This window comes from Sorex fumeus, unplaced genomic scaffold, assembly GCF_029834395.1.
Source record: "Sorex fumeus unplaced genomic scaffold, SorFum_2.1 ptg000091l, whole genome shotgun sequence".
Taxonomy (NCBI): domain Eukaryota; kingdom Metazoa; phylum Chordata; class Mammalia; order Eulipotyphla; family Soricidae; genus Sorex; species Sorex fumeus.
In genome coordinates, this window is record NW_026606148.1 from 4140670 (window position 1) to 4157868 (window position 17199).

General features: G+C 62.4%; 1 protein-coding gene across 1 annotated transcript in view; it reads right to left on the reverse strand.

Moving 5' to 3' along the window:
* Positions 1 to 3941: 3941 nt before the first annotated feature.
* ST14 (ST14 transmembrane serine protease matriptase) overlaps positions 3942 to 17199 on the reverse strand; it is a 41375-nt gene continuing 28117 nt past the window's right edge. The window contains exons 8-19 of the mRNA XM_056131468.1: positions 14436 to 14575; positions 14087 to 14184; positions 13431 to 13540; positions 13218 to 13348; positions 12249 to 12353; positions 11954 to 12064; positions 9458 to 9571; positions 9035 to 9157; positions 7545 to 7731; positions 5710 to 5984; positions 5034 to 5170; positions 3942 to 4305 (exon numbers count right to left, since the gene is read on the reverse strand). Coding sequence (XP_055987443.1) covers positions 4144 to 4305; positions 5034 to 5170; positions 5710 to 5984; positions 7545 to 7731; positions 9035 to 9157; positions 9458 to 9571; positions 11954 to 12064; positions 12249 to 12353; positions 13218 to 13348; positions 13431 to 13540; positions 14087 to 14184; positions 14436 to 14575 — 1693 coding nt within the window. The 3' untranslated portion in view covers positions 3942 to 4143. The remainder of the gene's footprint in view (positions 4306 to 5033; positions 5171 to 5709; positions 5985 to 7544; positions 7732 to 9034; positions 9158 to 9457; positions 9572 to 11953; positions 12065 to 12248; positions 12354 to 13217; positions 13349 to 13430; positions 13541 to 14086; positions 14185 to 14435; positions 14576 to 17199) is intronic.

Consider the following 17199-nt stretch of genomic DNA (forward strand, 5'->3'; position numbering starts at 1 on the left):
GCACCCACACCAAAGTGTGTCCTCCCATGCATGCCTAGAACGACCTTGGGGCGAGCACGTGGAGGTTACAAGGTGGCTGTGGGACTGGGGCGTCCAGACCTGGTTGTCCCCACCCATGCAATCACTGGGAGTCTACGCTTTCCAGCCTGGGTAGGACCCAGAGGGAGAGCAGGGCAGCCACCAAGTCTGCAATCTGGCTGTGAGAGGCGGGGTGTGAGCGCCCCCTACTGCTCTCACCTGGAATGAGCTCGGAGGGACTCAGTCCTAATTGGCAAAATAAATCGGGATGCCTCAAGGGAGCCGATGGCTGGAGATGAAAGCGAGGCCCTCACGCTTGCAAGGCCTGCGTTCCAGCTTTCCTTTCGTGTGGGGGGCCACATTTCAGCGGTGCTCAGAGCACCATATGGGGTGCTGGGGAGCCAAACCCAGGTCAACTGTGTGCAAGGCAAGTGCCGTGTCTGCCGTTCCCCGCGGAGGAACCTGGAGGTGGGGCCCGTTTCCCCTTGCGGAAGGGTGTGATGGGAGGTGGTGAGCAGGCTGGTCCTGTGCAACGTCCCGGGCTCAAGTGCCCACACTGCCTGCACCCCCTACCCCAGCACCACCAGGTGCGGCCCCCAAATCAGACACCAATCCCTTGGCTGGCCTCTGATCTGCAAGGTGGCAGGTGCTCTCAGCTCTGGCCAGGAGCCCCCTGGAGGATCATGGGAAAAGCTGGCACACCTGCAGGGAGTCTTCTCCCGGGTTTGTGATCTTTGCGCCCCGAGGGCCTGGGTCCTACTCCCAGATGTGCCCGCAGGACCTCCCCTCCCCCTCGTACCCAACCATCCCCTTCCCACATTCTCAGGGATCCCGGGCTCAGCTTGGGGCATCAAGTGACCTCCAGTCTGGTGTCAGAGCTGGCTGGGAGGGGTTGCTCCTCGGGGGTGGGGTGGGGGGACACCCAGCAAGGGGGTCTGCACTTACTCAGTTTGCTCTCACATCCTTTCTGCCAGGTGAGGATGTGCACGGGACATTTGTGACCTACTCTTTTTTTTTTTTTTTTTTGCTTTTTGGGTCATACCCAGCATTGCACAGAGGGTGACATCTCGCTCTTGCACTCAGGAATTATTCCTGGCGGTGCTCAGGGGACCATATGGGATGCTGGGAATCGAACTCGGGTTGGCCGCACGCAAGGCAAACGCCCTACCCGCTGTGCTATCGCTCCAGCCCCTCATGTCCTACTCTATGGGGGCGTGGGGCGCAGTTCTGTGAAGTGACAGCAAGAACAAGAGACAACAGAGGGGGAGAGCAGGAGACAGCGGGAGACAGCAGAAGAGAGAGCAAGCCAGAAAGACGAGCAAGACGGACCTCGGCCACCTCTTCAGTGCAAACCTCAGGCCCTGAGCTGCAGTAACCCCCTCCACCCCCGCAGGTGGATCAGTGCCTGAGGATCTCCCCATTGCGGGATATGCCCGTGGGGTCTTCAGCCCCCCACCCTAGTCAAGCATGGAGCAGCAGCGGGGGAGGGGGGTTGGAGGAAGCCCAACTGGCTTCACAGCGCCCCGACACCCTGTTCCTGCCATGCACACGTCACCCACAATGGCCTCGTGCACCGGCTCCGGGCTAGCGGTGCGCAGGCCCGGGGCAGTGGCACCCATTTGCTCCAGTTCCTCAGAATTGATCTCAACAGCACCCACAGGTGCGGGGTTCTCTGAGGAGGATGGCAGGGGGTGCATTTTGCTGTCCACCCCTGCTCTTTGGGGTGCTTGCAAGTTGTCTGGGTCCCTCATGCCCTGCATGCTGGCCCACTCGGGTTCATGTCCTCCCTGACAAGGGCCATGCCACCTGTCCTGTGCTGTCGGCATCCCAGAGTCTCTCCTGGTGGCCAGGGTGGAGTCAGGTGGCAGGTCTGATCCCCATTTCCTCCCTCCGCTCCCTCTTCCTCGTGGGTGCAGGAGTAACCCTGTCTCAGGCTTGGCCATCTTTCCCAAGGTGCTGGCACTTGGCTGAGTGTCCAGGAGCCTGAGGTTTGGGGCTGCCAGACCCGGTGGCCCAGATGCGCTGAGCTGGGGACGGACAGCTGAACTCGTGTTCTCTAATGTCAGGAGCATCAGACTTAGCTGGAAGATGTGTCTGAACCCAGGGGGGTTCGAGGGAGAACCTGCATACAGTTCCCAGGCCACGGGGCGGGAACAGGGTCCCTAACCATGTGCCTGTCCCACCCCGCAGCACCTCTGAGAGTGAGTCCCCAGCAGGCCGACCCCTGCAGCAAGGATTCAGCACTGATTTGGGCAAGGAAAGTCCCACTGTGCTCAGGACAAGCCTCTCTGCAATTCTGTCAACTGGGCCAGCAGACCAAGGCCAGGATTTGATGCTGCTCGGGCCCTGGAGAGCGGGGAATGCCCAGAGCTCATCTGGCAGTGCTCAGGAGGCCGATCTGCATTGATTTCTGCAGATGCCTCCTAAGTTCTGCTCAGCAGTACTTATGTGGTACCCCGAGCTCAGGGACCACGTATGGTCCCCCAAGAACCGCAAGGAGTGACCCCTGAGCACAGAGATAGGAGTAGTCCCTGAGTTCCACAAGGCGTTGCCCCAAAGACAAAAATAAACGAATCCAGTGAAAGAGCCAAGAGGCCTGGGGATGTGGCTCCATCCCCAGGATGTAGGCACGAGACGCAGGGTCTGACCGTAGCACTGCCCCACCCCCCCCCCGCTGCGTATGACCTCCTGCATCCCCACAACAATGGGAAGGGGGGAGGGTTGAAAGAAGAAGCTCGCTTTCTCCATGAACTCTTCCCAGGTTGTTCCAGTAGACTCTATCCTCCACTCTTGTTTCCAAAACTCAGTAAATTTGGAGGGCAAAGAACATTCAGTCAACAAACAAGCATCAACAGAATCCGGGCAGCAGCCTGGAGCGACAGCACTGAGCAAAGAGAGCCCATCTTCCCTTCCACGCGGTCCAGGTACTTTCTTCCCTTCCCAACCTTGCTGAGTCCATCCAGAACCCCGGTGGTCCTCTCCCTTGGCACAGTCCTGCTGGGCCATCCAAACCACACCCGGTGGGACTCGGGGGCTACTCCCAGCCCTGTGCTCAGTGCCGGGGGTCCAACCTGGACCACCTGAGAGAATATTTTACCTTAGCAAGCAATAACCCTGGGGCGAAAGCGACAGTACAGAGGGTAAGGTGCTTGCCTTGCGTGCAGCCAACCAAGGTTCAATTCCTGGCATCCCATATCGACTCCCAAGTTCTACCAGGAGTGATTCCTGAGTGCAGAGTCAGGAGGAAGCCCTGAACACCACCAGTGTGGTCCCAAAAACAAAACTCAGGGGCTGGAGCAATAGCACAGCGGGTAGGGAGTCTGCCTCGCACGCGGCCGACCCAGGTTCGATTCCCAGCATCCCATATGGTCCCTGGAGCACCGCCAGGAGTGATTCTGAGTGCAAAGCCAGGAGTAACGCCTGAGCATCACCGGGTGTGACCCAAAAAGCAAAAAAAAAAAAACCCTCAAAGGAGGACATAATAGGGCCGTATTCACTCCCTCTCACCCCCATCCATTCAGGAGCACCCCATGCATACACACAATGACACACACCACACACACAAGCTCAGGAAACTCCCCTGACCTCTGTCCCCCAGTTTCCCCCTTTCCCACCCTCCCACGCACCTCTGGTCCTGCGTGCCCCCACAGGCTACACCCCCGGGCTCCCTCTCACCCTGCGTGTGCCTCCCTGCACAGTGCACCCACCCACGACCCTCCTTGGCCTGACTCCAGGGTCTGAGCCAAGGGGAGTTGCTCGAGGCTGGAGGAGAAAGAAGAACCCAGAAACTCCAGTAGGAAAAAGCTTTCCCCCGAAAAGGAAGTGTATTTCTCCACACAGGCACACGGTGCTCGGAAACTGGGCCCAGGATGCCAGCGGGGCCCCGCCTGTCTTCGGGGCCCTCTGTCCCGGGGTCCCTGGGAGCGCCTGCTCCCCGCCAGTCTGCGGAAGGTCCTGGGCAGGGCCCCGCTGTAGGAAGCGCGCCTCGGCCCTGTCCAGCACGCGGCCGTCCCTCCGGCCCAGCTCCCGCTCGCTCCCCCACGGGGTCTCCGGAGTCCTGGGGGTTCAGTTCCGTGCCGGCCCGAGAAGGGGTGCGGCGGGCCGTCCTGTCCGCGCCCGCGGCGCCTACACCCCCGTCTCCTCTTTGATCCACTCCCGGAACACAGGGAGCCTCGTGTACACGCCCGGCTTGTCCTTCTGCGCGCAGCCGTCGCCCCAGCTCACCACGCCCGCCTGGAAGATGCGGCCGTCGGCCTCCACGCTGGACAGGGGCCCCCCGGAGTCGCCCTGCGGGGAGGCGGCCAGGTAAGTGTCCCCGCTGCTGCCGACCCATCAGGAACCTGCCTCCCGCAGGTGATCAGCTCGGTTGATCGTAATCTCGTGCCCCAGCCCCCAGCCAAACCCCCACCGACCCTGCCCACCCAGCAGCAGCCCCATTCCCTCCCTGGCCTCCCCTCGCCCCGGGTCACCCCGGCCTGCTCTCACCCACCCAAGGCTCCGCCTCTTTCTGGGCCCACGAGGCCACGCCCCTCATTAGCATGCTGCATTGTTGCCACGCCCCTCATTAGCATGCTCCATTGTTGCCACGCCCCTTGCATGCCCCACCCCTTTCTGTGACCACTCCTGAACCCTTTCCTGTTTTGTTTTGTTTTTTTTGCTTTTTGGGGTCACACCCAGCGATGGTTACTCCTGTTTCACGCAGTCAGGAATTACTCCTGGCTGTGCTTGGAGGACCATATGCTCATATCGACCACCCGGTGCTCAGGGGACCATATGAGACGCTGGGAATCGAACCCGGGTCGGCCACGTGCAAGGCAAACGCCCTCCCCGCTGTGCTATCGCTCCAGCCCCTGAACCCTTCTCTGAATCCTGCTCCAGTCCCTGCCTGTTCTGTGCCCGGCACTGACACCACGCCCCTTTCTGGGCCCCGCCCCGAGGGCCCGCCCATCTACGATGCCCCGCCCCTCCCGCGGCCCCGCCCCTTCCGGAGGCCCCGCCCCGCGGCGCAGGCGCACCTGGCAGGAGTCCACGCCCCCGCTGAGGTAGCCCACGCACATCATGCGCGGGGTGATCTGCTGCGGGAGCAGCTTCTCGCAGGTGGTCTGGTTGATGACGCGGATCTCGCCCTTCTGCAGGATCAATGCCGGGGAGCCTGCGGGCGAGCAGAGCGAGGAGTGGCCGGGCGCAGCAGCACCCCGGGACCCCCGGGGCACCGCGCCCAAAGCACCCTCGGGCAGGGGCAGGTCACCAGCGGGAGGGTAGCGAGGCGGGGAGGAGCGCCCCCCAGAGTCTGCACACCGGGGGCTGGAGCGATAGCACAGCGGGTAGGGCGTTTGCCTTGCACGGGGCCGAGCCGGGGTTCGATTCCCAGCATCCCATATGGTCCCCTGAGCACCGCCAGGAGTAACTCCTGAGTGCAGAGCCAGGAGGAACCCCTGTGCATTGCTGGGTGTGACCCAAAAAGCAAAAAAAAAAAACCCAGAGTCTGCACACCTCGCTGGGAGGGGTCACTCCCGGCAGTGCTCTGGGCTGACTCCTGGCTCTGTGCTCAGGGGTAGCACTCTTGGCGCGACCACTCCCTCTCCCTTCCCCGCGTGCTCCCAGCAGAACAGCGACAGTGCAGCCCACTCGCGGCCACCCGGAAAGCAGGCGGACTTCGGGGAAGCCCTGGGGTGCGGCCACTCGGCTCACCTCCCTCCTTGGTGTGGCCCCAGCCGGTGACCCAGATGGCCTTGCCGGTGGGGAAGGAGTGCGTGGTGTCGGGCAGGCAGATGGGCCGCACCGTGTTGCTGTACTCGGCCGCCTTCTCCAGCTCCAGCAGCGCGATGTCGTAATCGAAGGTGAAGTCGTTGAAGGAGGGGTGTCGGATGATGCGCTTCAGCCCCAGCTTCTGCACCCCGGGGGCGCTGCGCTTGCTCTGGTCGTGCAGGCCCAGGAAAGCAGTCCACTTTTTGGGGTCCGAGTAGCTGGGGAGGGGAGCAGAAAGGCATAAGACCCTCAATGGGTGTTACTCTGCCCTCCCCCAGCACCCACTCACCCCTTTTCCCCCACTTCTCCCCTCCTCTTATTTCACTGATCTTTTGCTTTGGGCCCACACCCTGTGTCTCTCAGGGATTACTCCTGCCACTGCGCTCAGAGCTCACTCCTGGCGGGGCTCAGGGGACCATATGGGATGCCATGGCTGGAACCCGGGTCAGCCAAGAGCCGGCAAGGCAAGAGCCCTCCCCTGTTGTACCCCCCTGTTGCTATTGTTTTGGAGTCACACCTGTGCTGGACTCACTTCGGCAGGCCCAATGCTGGGTGCCGGGAATGAACCGCGGGTTGTGCACGCAAGGCAAGCGCCGTTCCTGCTGCACTCACTCCAGCCCCTCTCTCAAGATAGATATTTTTTATTTTATTGATTTATTTATTTTGCTTTTTTGATCACACCTGGCGTTGCACAGGGGTTCCTCCTGGCTCTGCACTCAGGAATCGCTCCTGGCGGTGCTCAGGGGACCATAGGGGATGCTGGGAATCGAACCTGGGTTGGCCGGGTTGGTCACGTGCAAGGCAGCCGCCCAACCCGCTGTGCTATCTCTCCAGCCCCTATATTTTTTAATTTTTATTAGTGAAACACCATGAGGTACAGTTGTGAACTTACAAGTTTTTGTGCCTGGGTTTCAGTTATACAATGATCGAGTACCCATCCCTCCACTAGTGCCCATTCTCCACCTCCAGTGCTCCCAGTATCCCTCCCACCCCCCATCCCACCCTGCCTCTGTGGCAGGACATTCCCTTTTGTTCTCTCTCCCTCTTTGGGTGCTGTGGTTTGCAAAAGAGGCATTGAGTGGCAATCATGTTTGGTCTCTAGTCTACTTTCAGCATGCTTCTCCCATCCTGGGAGGATCCTCCCAACACCTTTATTTGGTGCTCCCTTCTCTGTCTGAGCTGCCTTTTCCCCTAGCATGTGTGGTTGGCCTCCAAGCCATGGAGTGAACCTCCTGGTACTTATCTCGGCCATTCTTGGGTGTTAGTCTCCGATTTTGTTACTTTATGTTCCCCAGATGAATGCAATCTTTCTGTGTCTGTCCCTCTCTTCCTCGAGATGCATGCTTAGTTGATATTCCGTCCCTTCCCCTCAGTATTGGGGTAATGTGCGTCCGACACACCCAGCCGTGGTGCGGCAGGAAGTCACCGAGACACCCAGCGACCAAGATGGCCAATAGCTACCAGAATCACACTCATGTCGACACCAGGGAGCTGAATTCAGACCCCAGGCCCACACACCTGGACTCAGTCACTAATACTAGTCCTCAAGGCCCACAGATTGTCTTGTTCATCAGATCTTCCACAGGAGAAATAACAAACCCACCAAATCGTTTTTATATAAGGACGCTTTTTCGTTTGTGTTTTGGGGCCCCACCTGGCGGTTCTTAAGGTTTACTCCTGGCTGCGTGCTCGGGGACCAGTCGGGGAGTCTGTGGGGCGCGGGGGATGGGATCTGGGGACAGGGGCCCCCGCGGGAGGGAATCGAGCCAGGGACGCACCTGAAGATGAGCTCGTCGGTGTAGCAGTGCGCGGCGGACACCATCCAGTTGGGCGAGATGAGCGAGGCCCCGCACACGTGGCCCTGGTTCTGCGCGTGGAGACTCACCTGCCACGGCCACTCGCCCTCGTCCGCGTTCTTGCCCCCGACCACCCGGGATTGCCTGGTGAAGGGGCGCAGCCCGCAGTCTGGGGGGAGGCAGAGGGATGGCGAGATGAGAACCAGGGGACCCGCCCGCCCCACCCCCCACCGAGCTCCAAGCAGGGGCCTCAGAGCCTTGAGGTCCTCACCTGCCCCTCTCCTCGGCTTCCAAATCTAAACCCTCTCCCGACTGCAGAAAGTACAGGGGCTAAGGCGCTTGTCACATGCCGCCTTCGGCCGGCCCCAGCTGGATCCCTGGCCCTGCATATGGTCCCCCAGCACAGCCAGGGGGTCACTGTCACTGTCACTGTCCTCCCGTTGTTCATTGATTTGCTCGAGCGGGCCCAGTAACGTCTCCTTTGGAGACTTTGTTGTTACTGTGTCTGGCATATCGAGTACGTCACGGGGAGCTTGCCAGGCTCTGCCGTGCGGGCGAGATACTCTCGGTTGGCCATGTTGGCTGCGTGCAAGGCAAACGCCCTACCGCTGTGCTATCGCTCCAGCCCACAGCTAGGGGGTGCTCTTTTATTTATTTATTTTTTAACTTTATTTCACCACATCCAGCAGCGCTCAGCACTTACTCCTGGCTCTGCCTTCAGGAATCACTCTCAGCAGTTCTCAGGGGATAATATGGGGTGCTGGGAACTGAACCTGGGTTGGCCGCCTACAAGGCAAATGCCCTCCCCGCTGTACTATCACTCAGGGGTTACTCCCTCCTTGGTGCTCAGGGACCCTGCGGTGCTGGGGACTGAACCCAGGGCTCCAACATGCAAAACCCAAACTCCAGCCCCCGACTTCCTTATTGAGCACTGAGGGACGAGTATGTCATGTCACAGGACAGCTTCGTCCTCTGCCAGTGCCTTGGCGCTTGAAGAAGCTGGAAGTCAAAGCAAGGGGGAGGGGCTGGAGCGATAGCACAGCGGGTAGGGCATTTGTCTTGACTCCCGGGTTCGATTCCCAGCATCCCATATGGTCCCCCGAGCACCGCCAGGAGTAATTCCTGAGTGCATGAGCCAGGAGTAACCCCTGTGCATCGCCGGGTGTGACCCAACAAGCGAAAAAAGAGAAAAGCCCAGGGGAAGGCAGCAGCAGAAGCCTGCCAAAGGCTGCAGGTGGGGCAGAAAGCTGGGGCCAGGCCACCAGCCCAGACACAGTGGCCTGAGGAGCTGGGCTGCCCCAGCAGCAGGGCCTGCTCTGTTTGGTGCCGGCTGGCAGTCATTCTTTCTCCCAGGCCCTCACACCCCTCACCAGGGCAGAGCTGGACGAGGGAAGCCCCAGCCTGATGTCCACCACCGTCTGCGCTCTGCACAGTGAGTGACCTGCCCAACCGTCCAGGGCCCTCCTGCTCACCACAGTTCTTTTCATCCGAGCCGTCGCTACAGTCCTTCTTCCCATCACACTCGGGGTTGACCTTGCTCACACAGAGCCCGTTCTGGCAGCGATAGGTGTGTTTGGTGCAGGTGACAACGTTCACTGTGCGACGAGGACACGGGGAGAGGGAACCAACTTCTCAGTGGCACCAGTGGCACCAACCAGAACAGGGGCCTGACCCCTCACTCGGGCCTGTTCCCACCCAGACACACCCGCACGTGTCCTGCCAGCCCTGCTGACGCTTCTTCTGGAACCTTCGGGAAGGGCGAGCCACCCTTCACCACACTAAACAGGGAGGTGCATCCTTGGCCCCGCAGGTGTCGCCCGCCCCACCCCCACCCGCCCTTCTGGAAGGTTGCAGGGCAGGACAGCCCCAAGGACGTGGGCAGGGCCAAGCCGCACCTTTGTCACATTTGGCCTCATCTGAGCCATCCCCACAATCGTCCTTCCCGTCACACAGCTCCCGCTGCGAGAGGCATTTGCCACTCTTACACTTGAAGTTTTCAGCTGGACAACCTGGTGGGGGCACAAGGCACAGGGTACTTGCTGGGGGCAGGCGGGAATGGGGGTAACAGGGAGCACAGACAGTGCCCCCGCAGCTACTCAGACAGCCCCCCCTCAGTCCTCCCTCAGACAGTCCCCCCCACCCCCTCAGACAGCCCCGAACTCAGTTCCTCAGACAACCCCACAGACAGCCCTCCTCAGACAGCCCCCCCAACCCCCTCAGTCCTTCCTCAGACAACCCACCAGCATACCCTCAGGCAACCTCCCTCACAGCTCCCCCAGTCCCCCTCAGACAGCCCCCGCAGCCCCCTCTGTCCTTCCTCAGACAACACCCGGGCATACCCTCAGACAATCTCCCTCATAGCCCACCAACCCCCCTCAGACAGCCCCCCCACTCAGTTCCTCCTCAGACAGCCCCCCTCAGCCCCCAGTCCCCCACTCAGGCCTTCAGACAGCCCCCCACAAGTTCCCCCTCAGACAGCCCCCCACTCAGACAACCCGCACGGACAGCTCTCCTCAGACAGTTCCCCCCCAGGTCCCCCTCAGTCCTTCCTCAGTCAATCCAGCACATCCTCAGACAGCCCCCCACTCAGACAGCTCCTCTTCAGACAGTCCTCCCTCAGAAAGTCCCCCTCAGCCCCCAGTCTCTCACTTGGGCCCTCAGATAGCCCCCCACTCAGACAACCCCCACAGACAGCTTCCCTCAGATAGACCCCAGTCCCTGACTCAGCCCCCCTCAGACAGCCCCCTGCCTCAGATCCCTTCAGCACTCCCTCAGATAGCCCCCAACTCAGACAACCCCCCCACAGACAGCTCTCCTCAGACAGTCCCCGCCCAGGTCCCCCTCAGTCCTTCCTCAGTCACTCCAGCACATCCTCAGACAGTTCCTCCTCAGACAGTTCTCCCTCAGAAAGCCGCCCTCAGCCCCCAGTCCCCCACTCAGGCCCTCAGCCAGCCCCCACTCAGCTCCTCCTCAGTCCCCCCAGCACCCCTCAGACAGCTCCCCTCAGAGAGACCCCAGTCCCCCACTCAGCCCCCCCTCAGACGCCCCCCATCAGACGGTTCCTCCTCAGACAGTCCTCCCTCAGAAAGCCCCCCTCAGCCCCCAGTCCCCCACTCAGGCCCTCAGACAGCCCCCCTAGACAGTTCTCCCTCAGCTCCTCCTCAGTCCCCCCAGCACCCCTCAGACAGCTCCCCTCAGAGAGACCCCAGTCCCCCACTCAGTCCCCCCTCAGACGCCCCCCATCAGACAGTTCCTCCTCAGACAGTCCTCCCTCAGAAAGCCCCCCTCAGCCCCCAGTCCCCTACTCAGGCCCTCAGCCAGCCCCCACTCAGCTCCTCCTCAGTCCCCCCAGCACCCCTCAGACAGCTCCCCTCAGAGAGACCCCAGTGCCCCACTCAGCCCCCCTCAGACGCCCCCCATCAGACAGTTCCTCCTCAGACAGTCCTCCCTCAGAAAGCCCCCCTCAGCCCCCAGTCCCCCACTCAGGCCCTCAGCCAGCCCCCACTCAGCTCCTCCTCAGTCCCCCCAGCACCCCTCAGACAGCTCCCCTCAGAGAGACCCCAGTGCCCCACTCAGCCCCCCTCAGACGCCCCCCATCAGACAGTTCCTCCTCAGACAGTCCTCCCTCAGAAAGCCCCCCTCAGCCCCCAGTCCCCCACTCAGGCCCTCAGCCAGCCCCCACTCAGCTCCTCCTCAGTCCCCCCAGCACCCCTCAGACAGCTCCCCTCAGAGAGACCCCAGTGCCCCACTCAGCCCCCCTCAGACGCCCCCCATCAGACAGTTCCTCCTCAGACAGTCCTCCCTCAGAAAGACCCCCTCAGCCCCCAGTCCCCCACTCAGGCCCTCCGACAGCCCCCCTAGACAGTTCTCCCTCAGCTCCTCCTCAGTCCCCCCAGCACCCCTGAGACGGCTCCCCTCAGAGAGACCCCAGTCCCCCACTCAGCCCCCCTCAGACGCCCTCCATCAGACATTTCCTCCTCAGACAGTCCTCCCTCAGAAAGCCCCCCTCAGCCCCCAGTCCCCCACTCAGGCCCTCCGACAGCCCCCCTAGACAGTTCTCCCTCAGCTCCTCCTCAGTCCCCCCAGCACCCCTGAGACAGCTCCCCTCAGAGAGACCCCAGTGCCCCACTCAGCCCCCCTCAGACACCCCCCATCAGACAGTTCCTCCTCAGACAGTCCTCCCTCAGAAAGCCCCCCTCAGCCCCCAGTCCCCCACTCAGGCCCTCAGCCAGCCCCCACTCAGCTCCTCCTCAGTCCCCCCAGCACCCCTCAGACGGCTCCCCTCAGAGAGACCCCAGTCCCCCACTCAGCCCCCGTCAGCCAGCCCCCAACCCAGACAGTCCCTCCGCGCCCCCCAGCACGCCCACCCTGTCCCCTCCCGCGCCCCTCACCGCAGTCCAGCTCGTCACTGCCGTCCCCGCAGTCGTTGACGGTGTCGCACAGCCAGAAGCGGGGCTTGCACAGCTTGTTGGCGCACGTGAACTGGTAGGTGTTGTTGCACGCTGGGGGGCCGGGGGTGGGGGGTCAGGGCCCTCAGTGGCGCCCCAACTGGAAGGGCTGTGGAAACCCCCCCCTGCACCCCCCGCCAAGCTCTCGGGACCCCAGAGGGCGGGAAGGGCCTGGGCGTCTGTGCGCACGCGCGGAGGCCCGGGGCGAGGTCGGGGCACCCGGGGGACCCCCACTCACTGCAGCCGAGCTCGTCGCTGAAGTCGGAGCAGTCGGCCCAGCCGTCGCAGCGCAGCTCCTTGCCCACGCAGCGGCCCGTGTTGCACATGAACTTCCCGGGGCAGGCTGCGGGGAGGGGGGCCTGAGTTCGGGGGTCCCTCCTGACCGCGCCAGGGGCCCACCGCCCATCCCCCCCATCGGCTGGACCTGCGCCTCCCACACACCTCACGGTCACCGGGTCCCAGGGAGACGCTGCAAACCCCCAAGCCCCACCCGGGCGGCCCATCGAGGGGTGTGGGTGTATGAATCAAATCATCTGTCTCGCTTTGGGGGCCACACCCAGGGGTGCTCAGGGATCACTATTGGTGGGACTCAGGTGGGGTTCAGGGGGCCCCACGGTGGGGGGGTCAGGGACTGAACTGGGTTAGCCCCGTGCAAGGCAAATGCGCTGCCCGCTGTGCTACGGCTCCGGCCCCGCGGGCTGGGCTGATTTTATTCCGTGATGCTGAGGTTGGGATCCAGGACCTCCCAAGGCACGCCGCCCCCCTGTGTTACTTTGGGGGTTCCCAAGCGATGCTCGGGGAGAGACCCCGAGAGGCTGGGGGACCATCTGCGGTGCTGGGGACTCGGGATACCAGGCAGGCAAGCGCCTTCGCCCAGGCACGGTCCCGGGGCACCGAGGAGTCGCTTTGCAGAGCTGGGAGGCCCAACCTGCTGCTCCCTGCCCCGTGTTTCCCGACAGGCTGACTCTGAAGGGCACTGCCAGGCCACAGAGACACGCGGAGATTCTCCAGGCCACAGAGACACCAAAGGACCCAGGAGGAGGGGGGAGCTCAGCGGGGGGAGGGGGGGCGCAGCAGGTGGGCTTGGGGCTCAGACGTGTCCCCAGGCCCCCGTGCACATGCCCCGCTACACTCTGTGGCCCCTTCCTTCCCCCCAAGGCCACGGGAGCGAAGGGCTCAGGCTCTGAAGCAGCGGGCAGAGACTCACGGTCACTGGAGTCGTACGACAGATACTCGGCCTGGAAGCCCGTGTCGGTGTAGGACTGGTCCGAGTGGAAGCGGACGCGGATTCTGTTGCTCTGGCTGGCCACCACGAACTGTGGCTTCTCCCCGCAGAACCTGCCGGGGGACGAGGGCAGGGAGAGGACCCGTGGAGGGGGGCTCCGGGCCAGCCGCCCGCCCCCCGGGGCCCCGCACTCACCTCTCCCCGTTGACCTCCACGTAGTCCTTGCTGCAGGTGTCCAGCGCCACGCCGGGCTCCAGCAGGAAGAAGAACTTGAACAGCACCTTCACGTTGCGGTCAGCGGGGACCTGTGCGGGGAGACGGTCAGCTCCGGCCATGGCCCCGCGCCCCCAAAGCCAGCAGAGCTGTCCCCTCTCCGACCCCGGGCATGGCGAGCGGTGACACGCAGCGGCAGGACTGGGGTGCCCACACCGGACAGGGGTGACACGAGGGGACAGCCACACGGCAGCAGCCCCGTCCCCTCTGCCCCCTGAGGGGGCGGCCAGAGCCTCTCACACGCCTGCTCCAACGGAGATGGCTGGACGGACAAGTGGATGGGTGGAAAGAACGGACAAACAGACAAGCTGGTGAAGGATGCACGGACAAATGGACAGATGAGATGACAGAGGGATGGACACACAAATGAAGAGATGGAGAAGAGGATGGACGGAGAAATAAATGGACGGATGAAGGGCAGACATTCGGATGGACAGAGAGCCAGACAGACTGATGGATGGCACTGGGCTCTAGGGCGAGGACACTGTCCCTCTCTCCTGCCCCGCGGGGCTGCCGATGGCCCCTCTCGGGGATGAGGCGCCTCAGCCACCCACCCCCTGCCCCGCCACGGCCCCCACCTCGATGTCCCACGTGCAGTCCATGTTGGGCGGGTAGTGGCCTGGATAGTAGGGGCTGCTGAATGTCCCCTGAGTACCACGCAAGGAGCCTCCGCAGCCTGAAAGCAAAGGCGGGAGAGAGTCAGAGTCCTGGGAGCGAGGGAGGGGGTCTAAGCGTGGCAGTACCCCCCCCCACACACACACACACCGGCCCTCGGTGCTCCCCGCTGTGCTCCCCGCCGGCCGCATACCCGGGCAGTGTCCGTGCCGGAAAGAGCCCCTCACGGAGAGAACAGCTCCTAAATGCCCCTGACCTTGCCCTTGCCCCCGGGGCATGCTGCCTGCCCCCTGCCCTCTGCGCCCTCCTTACTGTGCATCTTGGGCAGCTGGAAGAACACGGCCTCGAAGCCGGGGTGCCGGCGCTCGGTGGTGGTGATCAGCGTGACGAGCAGCACGTTCTGGGAGGAGAGGAAGGTCAAGTTGTAGGTGGGCGAGTAGGTACCACAGAGCCTGCGGGGCAGAGGGGACGGGCCACATTAGAGGGGGCAGACCCAGCCCAGGCCGCCCCCCACCCCGGCCCATGCAGAAGGTGCTCTCGTGTGGGGAGCGGGCTCAGAGGCCAGGCTCAGTCCCCAGGCCTGGAGCGGCCCCTGAGCACAGCCAGGCGTGGCCCCCAAACCGAAACAACTCCAGTCATCAACTGAAGGAAGGGCCACTTAAAACCAGGACCCGGCGACCCGGGCTGGCTGAGTGCCTCCGAGTGCCTATTTGTAAGCGCGAGGCCGTGAGTTTGGACCCCGGTGCCACCCACGTGTGCTGAGTGTGGATCTTGCACGCAGGCAGGTGGGGGCGAGCCCCATCGCCAGGGAACCGGCCCCCACCAGCACCGCCTCTGAAATGTGGTCCGAGAGCTGCAGCGTGCCCAGAGGGAGCCCAGGTGGCCGTGAGCACTGCAGCTAGAGCACAATGACCAGGGTGCAGACTCTGAGCCGTGCGCATCCACCCCTGGCGAGTGCCACAGTCGAGACTGTGGCAACAGCAACATCGAGGGAAGGACGCACACAAACGCAGACATGCCACAGGCCCGGCATGAGGGCCCGGAGCCTGGGATCACAAACACCCGTATTCACAGCCCACCGGGCACTGCTCGCCCCCCCTATTATTAACTCCGGGCTCAAAACAAGGCCACGAAGTAGCTGCCACTATTCCCATCACGCAGATAAGGAAGCTGAGGCAGAGTGGAGCCATGACACATCAAGAACGCACAGTTAGGGGGCTGGAGAGATAGCACAGCGGGTAAGACGTTTGCCTTGCATATGGCCGACCCGAGTTCGATTCCCAGCATCCCATATGGTCCCCTGAGCACCGCCAGGAGCAACTCCTGAGTGCAAAACCAGAAGTAAACCCTGAGCATCGCCGGGTGTGACCCCAAAAGAAAAAAAACAAAGAATGCACAGTTAGGGCTGGAGCGATAGCACAGCGGGTAGGGCGTTTGCCTTGCACGCAGCCGACCCGGGTTCGATTCCCAGCATCCCATACGGTCCCCTGAGCACCGCCAGGAGCAACTCCTGAGTGCAGAGCCAGGAGCAAGCCCTGAGCATCGCCGGGTGGGACCCAAAAAGAAAAATAAATAAATCAAAGAATGCACAGTTAATCCACAGCAGGACTGAGAGTCTTTCGCTCCAGCTAGACACTCTTTCCTGCTTCCTGTCCCCTGCACTGTCTGGTCCCCCAATGCTCTCCCGGGAGCATTCCTGAGCAGGAGTAACCCCCAGGCACGCTGGGTATGACAAAAAACAAAACAAAACAAAAACTTTGCAGGTGGGGGGCCGCACCTGGAGGTGCTCAGGGACTATTCCTGGTTCTGCACTCGGAGATCACTCCTGGAGCTGCTCGAGGACCCTAGGGTGCTGGGGACGGAACCCAGATCAGCCTCAGGTAAGGTGAGTGCCTGAGCCTGTGTCGTCTCTCCAGTCTAAGGCGAAAAGTTGGGGGCCGCAGCGATAGTACAGCGGGCAGGGAGTTTGCCTCGCATGCGCTCGACCCAGATTCGATCTCTGGCTTCCTAGATGGTCCCCCAGGTCCCGCCCTGAGCACTGCCAGGTGTGGCCCCAGAAAAGACAAATTTTACAGGAGCCCCAGCGGTGATGGGGGATCCCAGGGCCACCCCCACTGGTGTTGGGGGACCGGGATGGTACTCGGCTCCAAGGACAGGGTCATGCTCCACCCTTGAGCCTTCTTCTGGCCCTCGTCTAACCCTTTAACAATTTCTAGAAAGATGCCAATTAGCGGGTTTTGTTGGGGGGCCACCCCCAGCATGGTTCAGGGACGACTCCCTACCCAGTGCTCAGGGGGTCGCTCCTGGTGGGACCTATGGATGGATATCGGGGCTCAAAACTCCCCCCACATGCAAGCCTGTGCTCCTGCCTCTCCCTGGCCCCCAAGACTTCGTCCTCAGAGAATTCTCTACTTCCTCCTCGGGGGGAGGGAGTCCTCTTATTGCACAGTCAATACGTGGGCCAGAGGGGTCATCCCTGCACACAGGAAGCCTGGGCGAAGCCTTCGCAGGCAGCAATGCTGAGTCCGGGCTGCCGCCTGAACGTGTCGCCAGCCACCCCTCACTGCCCAACACAGCCCCCTTGGCAGATCCTGGGCCAGACACTGCGTGGGACCAGCAAGGGAGTGTGGGCACCCTGACACTCTCTCCTGTTTCCTGTCCCCTGGTGCTCAGCCAGCGGGGGACTCTCGGAGTGTCCACCCACCCTGAGCAGGCAGCAGACAACCAGCGCTAGCCTGGGGCGCCAGGGCCCACTGCACTGTCCTGGCCAGCCAGGGACCGTCCCCTCCCCTCCCTGAGGAAGCAACACGAAGACAAAGCCTCTTGCCCAAGACTGCCTTCTCCAGCCTGGCCTGCTTGGCATTTCCTCTGGGGAATGTTTTGGTCTGTTTGTGGGTCATCCCCGACAGTGCTCGGGGATACTCCTGACTCAGTGCTCAGGGTACCAGTGGTGCCAAGGGTCAAGCTTGGGGGGCTCCGGCCTGCAGAGCATGAGCTACATACAGCCCTGTGAGCGTCTCCTTGGCCGGTGACAATCTTTCAGCCCCTCCCGCCAGCAGAATGGCAGGGCCTCGGG